Genomic DNA, 10,444 nt, shown 5'->3' with positions numbered 1-10,444 from the left:
CACAACCCTAAGACAACTAGGACTCCTCAAACCATAGCAACAAGAACAAGGCTCTCAGGTCAGGGTCTGCATTGCTGCCACGGGTCTAACCAGAGCATCTTTGAAAAGAGATGAGTTCTACAGAATATGGGCAGTTCCTGTTCCTTCAGCACAACAATGCTGTGTTGGGCTCAGGCATCTCTGATGTGCCTGACCATGAGGAAGCCCATTAAAGATCGTCAGATTCTGGGATTGTGACTGAATTCTTTCTGAGTGATTCTAATGAAAATGCAGTTGGAGAAAGTGGCCTGGATTCTGGAATGTGTTCCATTCTGTATTTCTCGATGTACGGTGCAGCGACTTCCCAAACCTGAGAGGCAAGGAGGGAACAAGGTCAAAATACGGACAATGTTGTTTCTACATACTGTGATGAAATGTGAACTTTGCCCCCAAATCAAGCACTCCCCCCACCTGGCCAAACAGCTTGCTTGCTTATTTTGAGCCATTTGACACAGAGTCTGTGTCAATTAATTGCTTGATACATTAAAGGATTTTAAAATACAAAATCCAAAACCAAGTTCACGTTGTAAAGGTTTTTTAAGCAGCTTCCTACTCCATAACAAAACAAGCAATCCACAAAACCCAAACAGAACCTTGGCCATAAGCATCACCTGGGACAAGCCAGAGTCACCTGAGAACCATGGGATGGAAGCTGAGTTTGCATAGTATGCTAAGACTGTCAAACACATGGCCAGGTTTTCATCTTCATCTGCCAACCTATTTTCTTAAGTCTCCGTTTTGGTCTATAGTTTCCTTTCTTTCCACTAGTGGCTCCTGACAGCCATGGAGTCTTTCCCATTCTACAAACTCACAAAATATACTCTTATCTAGCATAGTGGCTCCTGCCTGAATCCTAACTCCCTTGATTCTGGAATATACCAAGGGAAGAAGATTGCCATGTGCCTGAGGCCAGCCTGAGCTAGCCTGAGCTACATAGCATACTATCTAAAACAACCCCCCAAAAGAACACGTATATTCTTCACAAGTTAACCCCTCACGGACAACATGTCCCCTCAAAGGATATAGGGTGCACTTCGAGATCAGAGAGCTGAAGTTTAAAGGGCAAGTTTGTTCCCCCAGAACAGAGTCACAGCTTTAAGGGAATCAAATGAGTCCAGGAGACTGGACACTAATGACTCAAAATGTTTAAAGCATTAAAAAAAAAGTGTGAATATCTATCTACATATATGTGACAGATATGTAAGAGGTATATATGTATACATCTTCTATATTAGACACGTATTAATTTGCATAGGATGTATACATTTTTGTATGTATGTATGTATGTATTTTAAGATGTGTCCCAGTCTTTTATGCATCTGTATCAGTCAATTGATACAGTCTATGTATGGCCAATATAACCAAAGGAGATAAGCAGTAAAGAAAACTATCTTGCCAAGCCAGGCAGGGGGAACACTGAGACTTCACAGTGTCTTCTTCACTTGATGGTGGCAGCTGTGCTAGCATCAACACGAGAAAGTATGTTGACATGGCAGATGACATCTTAGAGGAGGTTAATGAGCTACCACCCTCATAGTCTCCTCATGAATACTGTCTCCACACTCCATTTAAAACTAATTTCTGCTTCTAATCCTTCCATTGTCAGTATTTGGGTCCAAGCTGAGCCTTTGGGGAACTACCAAATGGCTTTTAGTCACCTTGAAAACGTGACTAAAACGGTCTCCTAGGAACGGTCAGGAGAGAACGGCTAAGAGAGACTCTCCATACCCACTTCCCCACAGCCAGAAAGAAGTCAGCTTGCCTTTTGCTCCAGGAGTAGCCTGTGGGCTGCTTCGATGTCTGGGGCCATGAAGCGATCTTTTATCCAGGGTCTACAGAGAAAGCAGATCAAGCCATCAGTTGCCAACCTGCTTCTGCAGAGACCCACCGTTCAGAAACGGGGTAAGTTCCCACTTCAGTCCTGTTGATTTTACCTGACTACAGAGCGCACCAGATCATACACCTTCTCCAGAGGAGTGGTCGTTTTCAGGGGGCGTAGAAACTCTATGCCCTGACAGGCAGCAAGAAGCTCAATGGCCAGTACTAAAACAACATGGAAGTAATGGTTGGTTAAAGTCTGGCCTCATCCTTATGGAGCTGAAACCACGTAGAGTAGCAACCGTCAGGAGCCAACTACACAGACAACTGGTTTTCTGTGTCTTGATAAGAATAGCCTTATCACTGTACTTTCGGATTTTTGTTATTGTTTTGTTTTGAGACAGGATCTCAAGTATCCCAGGCTGGCCTTCAACTCATTTTATGGCCAAGGATGACCTTTAATTCCCAATCCTCCTGCCTTCATCTCCTAATGCTGGCATCACAGGTATGCACCTATTACAGCCAGTTTATGTGGCGCTGGCATTGAACCCAGGGCCTGTGCATGCTAAGGAGACAAGTACTATATCAACTGAGCTACATACAGCTCCAGGCCAGAGTTAGTTTTTAATTTAAACCCCTTTTTTTGGGGGGGGGCGGTGTTGAGAGAGTGTTCCACTGTGTAACAGCCTTGGCTGTCCTGGAACTCACTTTGTAAACCAGGCTGGCCTTGAACTCACAGAGATCTGCCTGTCTCTGCCTCCCAAGTGCTGGGATTAAAGGTGTGCACCACCACCGCTCAGCTTAAACCTCCTTTTTCTAACCTCCTGATTGTCTCTTCATGAAAGAGCTAGAGAATTAAAACATTACCAGGATAGATTACCAGTCCTCCTAACCCACCAAGGGGGCTGCCCATCAGGCTTCATTGGCACAATCTGCCAGTTTCCCCTTTCACCAAGGTTTGTCTGCCAGTGGATATGTCATGTGGTTGGGGGAGGGGGTCCACATGAGTACCCCATCCCTGCTTGGAGTTCCAGTTTTACTAACTAATGGTGTGACACTTCTTCTAGGTCCACAATGGATTATTTATTCTTTCTCCTTTGTGGCTTTTCTGTACTCATCTGCATTTGTCATGTGCTTCATAAGCTGAAAGGGCAAGAAGTCAAATATTTTTAATACACCATCTGGGCTAACCATTGTGAACTGAAGTTCTCAGCGGGATGAACGGGGGAAGTCACACCTATGTTAAAGATTCTGAAAACCTAATGGACTGATTAGAACAGTGACTGTTGAGGGTTGGAATTCTGCAGATCTGGTCTGAACCATCTTGAGTCATCATTAGTCCACTTTATAGCCATCCACAGCTTATCTCTGTGTTTGATATGACATCCTTGTGACTACCGTGTGAAACCCTCTGGGATACAGTAACTTAGCATATTAATATCTCCCTCCAACTGCCAAGCTAAGAATGGCACCAAATAGCACCTGAGGCTATGACAGAATTCTCTGCTCTGCTGGAACCCACCTCCCTGATGCTCCTACCAATGTGCCTGGAAAATGCCCGGATTTAGGATGCTCTTTTGTTCTGGAACTATAGAAACTCCACCAATGTTTACCATGCTGGAACATGGAACTTGAGGCAACCTAAATGACCTAAATCTTGTGTTCCTGAACCACAAGCATTCACAGAATAAACCGTCTCTGATGCCCTCTGAGGTGAGAACTGTTTCTTTCGTGGACGGGGAGTAGTGAAGATAGTGGACTTGAACCTGGGTTTAGATCTCATCACTGACATTGAGACTGTACAGTTTTGGGACCATTGACCTCTGCTTTGGTGGCAGATCTGTCAAATGGGACCTCAGTACATGCCTCCCTAGGGAGACAATACTATATTATTATATCACAAATTAAATGCATCACAAGACCAGGTGTATGTGGAGAATGTATGATACATATTAGTAACATGTGCTATTACCTCCAAAGAGCAGTGGCATTGTGACAGGCACAGATGAAGACAGAGAGTGACAGGGGAGCACACATTTGAAAGATAAATGTGAAACTCTTAGAAAAGGCTAAGTTACTACCTGTGACACATTTTGCTCTGTAACCAGCACCCCCTCCCTCCTCCAAGTCCAAACTGTTCAAGGGCTTTGGTGCGTCTTCATCCATCTGAAGTGTGTGTGTGTGTGTGTGTGTGTGTGTGTGTGTGTGTGTGAGAGAGAGAGAGAGAGAGAGAGAGAGAGAGAGAGAGAGAGAGAGAGAGAGAATTACTGTTATTAGGGAGAGGGAAAGACCATCCTAACTGTGCAAACTGTCATCCAAGCACCTTGAAAATATCTGGGGAATCATGGCAATGCCATTTAGTCTTAGGATGAATTTTATCTCAGTGGAATTCACACACATTAAAACTATCCTAAGCATGTAGCTTTTAAGACTTCAATAGACGTGCTACTATCTTTACAATGACAGAGGTTAAATACATACAGAGTAAGGGACAGGTGGTGGGAGAGGGAAGGAAATCCTAAGGTAGGGGAAATAAAATATATCGTTGTGAAGAGAAAGGATGGAGGGACAACAATGGGAGGATTAAACAGAGAAGGAGAAGAGAGGAAATATGGGGAGAGTCAGCAAACACTAAAGGCCATTTGAGGGGTCATATGGAAACCTAGTGCAATAGAAGCTTCTTAAAATATATCATATACATGCATATAACACACACACACACACACACACACACACACACACACACACACACACACATGAAAGAAATCTAAATGAAATCACCAATTAATGGGAGAGATAATGTCCCAACTGGACTTCTCACAAGAGTAAGTAAAACCTTCAGTGCCAGGAATGGGTTACATCTAATGGAGTTGTTGGCCAAAGGAATCCCATAGAACCCCCCCAAACAATTCAGGCTATTTCCAAATCTACTGCTAACTTTCCATAAACTGACAGTAAGGTCCTATTGTGGAAGACAACTCCTACAACTCTCTTTGATATGGAGGAGGTGAGCTGGTGCCTAACCGGAGCCTTTGCCCCTACTGACTAGTAGTCATTGCACTGGAAGGTACTCTGCATGCTACTAGAAGAGAAAGCCAAGCACCAACTCAGCTATAAACCCTTCAATCCACAATAGTGATGTGTCTGCATGATTCGCTGGTGCAACAGTGGTACAAAAGTTGTGGTGGTAACCAATCACTATCTGATTGGATTTAAGGCCTATTCCACGAGATGAAGCCCATGCCTGACACTGCTCAGGTGGCAAAAAAAAAAAACCCTGAGACTAGATAGGCCATGGCCCTAGAGAAAAACCAAATATTATTGCTCTAATAAAGGAACATAATTATAAATTTACTCCTAATGACATTCTGCTATAGCCATAGATTAGTGTCTCACTTAGCTATCATCAGAGAAGACTGACTCCTCCTGGAGTAAATAGGAACTAATGTAGAGACCCGCAGCTGGACAATGTGCAGCGAGTGAGAGACTTTGGAACACTCTGTTCTAAATGGGATGTTTTCATGGAACCTCTCCCCTCACGCCTTAGGGAATTTTACAGAAGAGGAGGCAGAAAGACTGTAAGAGCCAGAGGGGATGGAAGACACCAAGGAAACCATGCCTTCTAGATACAACAGAACTGGCATGAGTATGAACTCACACAGATTGTGGCAGCATGCGTAGGGCCTGCACAGGTTCAAGCCAGATGTGGTGCCAGAACCAAGAGAGAGACACATGCCCCTATCCCTAACCCAGAAGCTATCTCCAATTGACAGCTGCTTGCAAAAGAAAAATTAGTTTTCTTCAAAGGAACATCACTGGGTACAAACCACACTTAAGGAAGGCCCATGGCCAGCACTAGACAGCCAAACATAGATGAACTCAGTGTTATTGTTGGAGCTGGTTTTGTATTTCCATGGGTTTTGTGTATGTGTGTGTGTGTGTATGTTTATCTCTCTGTGTGTATGTGTGTCTCTGCCTTTGTATATGTATCTCTGATTGTGTATGTCTGTATCTGTGTGTGTATGTGTGTCTCTTCGTAAGTATTCATGTGCTTTCCCCTTTTCCTTCTGTCTGTTTGCTTTGTTTTGTTTTACTCTGGTTTGTTATTTGTTTTATTGGCCTTTCTGTTTTCTAGGGGGAGAGAAAGAAGGTGTTTTATTGGTTGGGTGAGGAGGATCTGGGAGGAGATGAGGGAGGGGACTGTGATCAGAATATACTATATGAAAAAAATGAAGTAAAAAGGAATAAAACCATCCTAAGCAAATAAATGACAGCAGTCCTTAGCTATATTGCAAATGTATATGTCCCTTAGATACATTGAAAACACTCTAGTGCTTTTACCAACCACGGGGCTAATTTAAATGCATGCCTTGTCTCTAGAATTGTCTTGACTTTGTACCCCTCCCTTCAGAGCTCTGCTGCCCTGTGTTCTTGAAGGCGTTCCCTTTGACCCAGTTTCCTTTCTTCTTCCAGTTGCCATTATACTTCAAGTCTTTGTCATTCCCCCATGCAATTGCTTCAAGGACAGGCTCCTGCACCTCAGACTCCAGCCACCTCTACACAGAGTACTGACTGTCAATCATCCAGCCATTCTTCCCTGAGCCCTTGGACGTTCTGTGTTATCACTGTAAGCATCCTGAAACAACCTACTTTTTGCATACCCCTTCCCTCTCCCTAATAACAGTAATTCACACACACACACACACACACACACACACACACACACACACACACACACACACACACGGCCATATGCTATTCAGGCCTTAATCATGGGTTCTCCTTTGGAGATGCCATTTCTGGTCCCTTCAGACTTGATCAGATTCTACATTTTCCTCCTGTAACTCTGCCCTTCAGTGTTTTGTTAATTACCACAAAGAGGTCAGGTTGGCCAGTGTTTGCCTCTCTGAACAGACATTGGTTTCTGTAGCAGGAGATGGGTGCATCTCGCCCACTCTGTTACCTACTCTGCTGAAGTGGCAGGTGCCTTTCTACACATCACATACTCGAATGCTAGTTACTGATTCAAAGATAGTGAGTGGGCACGTGATAAGCAGGCTCGAATCTCACACTTACAGCCAGCACTACTGGATTCCAGAATTTGAAGGTATTTGCTGAACGTTTGTAATCAAAACAAACTTAAGTAATGAACCTATTTGTGATACAGCTGATTCTTAGTTACTTGTTGCTGATTTTCCTTCCATGTGATAAACAGAGAGGACAGCACTGATGAACTAGGTAACCATTTACTGCCACACAAACATTTGAGCAATATATCTGAACCAGGTGCTTCTATCAATTTGGCCAAGGCAGAAGAGAGCCTTGCCATTGTGGAAAGACAAACCAGCCTAACTTCACCAGAGGCACTGAGTGCTATCAGAATAAAACAGAACAGAACAAAACAAAATAAAACAAAGGAAGGGAAAATGCCAGCTGCTGTTCTAACTGAAGCCAAGGAAGATGTGTGAGGCATTTGGGCAGCTACATGGGTGGAGCGAGAAGGGACCAGAAGTCCTTGGAATCAGAGCTGCAGGTGATGTGTTCACTGGCACCACAGGACAACATTGTGGTTCTGGGATGGAGAGGGAATGAGAGAAGGTGCATCGAGAGGCAGATGCCAGACTGTGTCCCACTTCTAGGCCTAAGGAAGTGGGCTGGATGTGGTATTGAGAGCTGGCAAGTAACTGGCAAGTTCCCAGCTGGGGCATGGTGTGGGCTAAATTACATTTGCAGATGCTCACCCTGCTCTGTAGTGTGTGGCAACTGCATAAGATAGTAAGCAGAAGGAGGTGATGGGCTTGACCTGCTGTGTCTGCAAGCTGATGTTGATGGGTTAGATAGGAGAGGTGGGGATAGATAAGGGCAACTCTTCAGACGTTTGGCTAGAACTATGCGTCCAGTGGGGAACCATCCGATGTGTGGACATTTAGATAAACACTATGATAGACAGGAAACAAGTGCAGCTGAGGATATGGAGAAACGGGTGTCTTTAAACTCTGTTGGTAGGCACGTAACATTGTGCAACCATTGTGGAAAGTCATCTCCATATAAAGATGGGTGGAGAGTTACTGTAAGGCCCCAACTATTCCAGCCCAAACAAATGAAAACATCTGCCCCCACAAAAACTAATGCCTATCAGCCAAAATGCACAAACAAACTAGTTTTTCCATCATGAGTGCATGAAGGAAGTGTGTTACTCAGGACAATTAAACCAAAACAGAACCAGTGCTAACACATGCTATAACAGAAATGAAACCTGAAAGCAGTGTGCTAGGTAAAAGAAAAAGGAATACACAGTGCATGGCTCCATTTACATTAAATGTCTACAGAAAGCAAATATATAGGGACCTAAAATAGTGTTGCCTAAGGCTAGGGGAAATAGGGAGAATGAGGTGTGATGTACTAAAGACTACAGGGTTTCTTTTGGGGTGAATATGTTCTAAGATTTGCGGTCAATTTAGTGAATCCACTAAAACCATTGATCCATACATTTTAAAGGGGTGAGGTGAATTATAATAGAAAAATAACTCTACAAGAAAACCAACTCACATTATATTATTCTTTCCTCATGTGACAGAGCTCGGGCAATTCTGTGACAGCTCAGGAACTTAAGGAGACTATATTTAATGGAAGGCTATTGCACTCTCAGCAAAGATAAGCCACAATTGGGAAGGCAGAGAGAGGACAGCCTCACACAACTCTCCCAATGATTTATCTCTGACATCTGGATGAATCTAAATCTCACCAAATCTTTCAAATTGATGTCACTACATCAGAAATGCCTATAGAAAAGAAAACATGAAAATGATATATCCCCCAAAAAGCTTCCAGAAAGTCCTGAGCATCCATCCCCCTGGCACCTTACTGAGTCAAAAGCCAGAAGGAAAACAAGGGACAGGGGATGATTCTAGAGTAAAGGAAGCTTAGAATCAGGACTGTGGATTTTAAAACAGGGGCCTGGAATCCCCATCAGAACAAACCCAATGGAAGGGCTGAGGCATTGCAGCTGGGAGAGTTTGAGTTTGTATTTGGCACTGATACCAGGGCTCAGCTGTTTAATTTTGCTGGGCATGGTATGGCACCCTGGATGAGAGGAAAGTTCTGATAACATGAGCTGAATGAGGACGACACCGATAGCCTTGTTAATGTGAATGGGGAAAAGCCTACACAAAGAACTGCAGTCCAACTAAGGAATGCCAAGAACAGGAGAAAGATCTTCCCCATGGAGAAACACACCAACCGGCTGTCCGATACCAAACACCCCTGAAAACACACATAGAAGTAACATTATACAGACCTGACGGGCTACACTTAGGAATATATACGTGTAAACATATATGCACGTAATAACAATGAAAAGAGATGATGAATTTAAAAGAGAGAAACGAGGGATGTATAAGAGGGTTTGAAGGAGGAAAGGGAAGGGAAAGATGCTGTAATTATCTCAAAAAATATTTATTATTATAATTATTATTTATTTTTAAGTGTGTGTGTGTGTGTGTGTGTGTGTGTGTGTGTGTATGTGTGTGTGTAGATGTTGGGACTCATGAAGGCCAGAGATGGCAGATGCCTCTAGAGTTGGAGTTACAGGCAGTTACATGGCATGGATTCTGGTAACCGAACTTAGTTCTCTATAAGAGTATTATATGCTCTTAATCACTGAGCCATCTCTCCAGTCTGGAAGTATTTGTAGTGAAAAGAGAAACTATATATGAACAAACAGAGATTTGCTTGAAAATATTTGGGAAAACAAAAACCAGGAAGCAAATGTTTGGGGTTTTGACTTGGTTGTGGCTTGCTAGGGTTCATGGTTCTCTTCTCTCCATTTCATATATTAAACCAACCAAACAAAAACCCCACCTCATTAAAATGGAGCTCTACAAAGAGCCAGGTTATCTCTGCACAGCTCCTTAGTTCTTAGTCTTCAGTGAGGGACAGAGTCACCTAGAAAGCTCTTTAGTCACATTCCCCTCTTCTCCCTGGTGTTTCTGAGAGTGGCCAGAGGACCTGCATTTCCAATGAGTTTCTGAAGAATACTGCTTTTGTGGGCAGTGATTCCATTCTGAGAATGACCCAGAAAACCGGTTTACCAGTGAGGCCTGCCTCCCAGTGCAGGCTTTACCTTGTTCTACATGCTCGATGACCCTGAGGGCCTTCCTGGCTGCCCATCCTCCCATGGAGACGTGGTCCTCGGTGGCAGCACTGGTGGAGAGTGAGTCCACAGATGAAGGGTGGCACAGAGCTTTGTTCTCAGAAACTGCAAGAGACCAGTGCAAGTGAAGCAACATCCCTAAAAAGAAACACTGCCAAAATATTACACGGCTCCCCCCATAGTTTCCACAGCATGGGAGGACTACTCCAGGGGCTCTTGACCACGACCCAAGCACCAGACAGTGCAGAGCCACAGTGGAAAAACACACAGGTCAACATTCTCCCCCAGTGGGGAGGGTACTAAGATCCTGGTGAGTTCTGAGATAAGATGGCAAAGAGAATGTGAGAATGCTCATACTACAAACCATGCCAAAATTACTAGAAGCATTTGGCATGCCCAGGAGATGGGTGGGGATGGGGTGGGGTGGAAGCTAGC

At 43.9% G+C, this 10,444-nt stretch overlaps 1 protein-coding gene across 1 annotated transcript in view; it reads right to left on the bottom strand.

Annotated features, from left to right (window-relative positions):
• Hal (histidine ammonia-lyase) overlaps nt 1-10,444 on the bottom strand; it is a 28,069-nt gene continuing 17,625 nt past the window's right edge. The window contains exons 17-20 of the mRNA XM_027392633.2: nt 9,980-10,114; nt 1,974-2,082; nt 1,802-1,871; nt 1-349 (exon numbers count right to left, since the gene is read on the bottom strand). Coding sequence (XP_027248434.1) covers nt 209-349; nt 1,802-1,871; nt 1,974-2,082; nt 9,980-10,114 — 455 coding nt within the window. The 3' untranslated portion in view covers nt 1-208. The remainder of the gene's footprint in view (nt 350-1,801; nt 1,872-1,973; nt 2,083-9,979; nt 10,115-10,444) is intronic.

Source organism: Cricetulus griseus (assembly GCF_003668045.3).
Source record: "Cricetulus griseus strain 17A/GY chromosome 1 unlocalized genomic scaffold, alternate assembly CriGri-PICRH-1.0 chr1_0, whole genome shotgun sequence".
Taxonomy (NCBI): domain Eukaryota; kingdom Metazoa; phylum Chordata; class Mammalia; order Rodentia; family Cricetidae; genus Cricetulus; species Cricetulus griseus.
The sequence above is the reverse complement of the archived record's forward strand: the minus strand, read 5'-3'. Positions and strand labels throughout refer to the sequence as shown.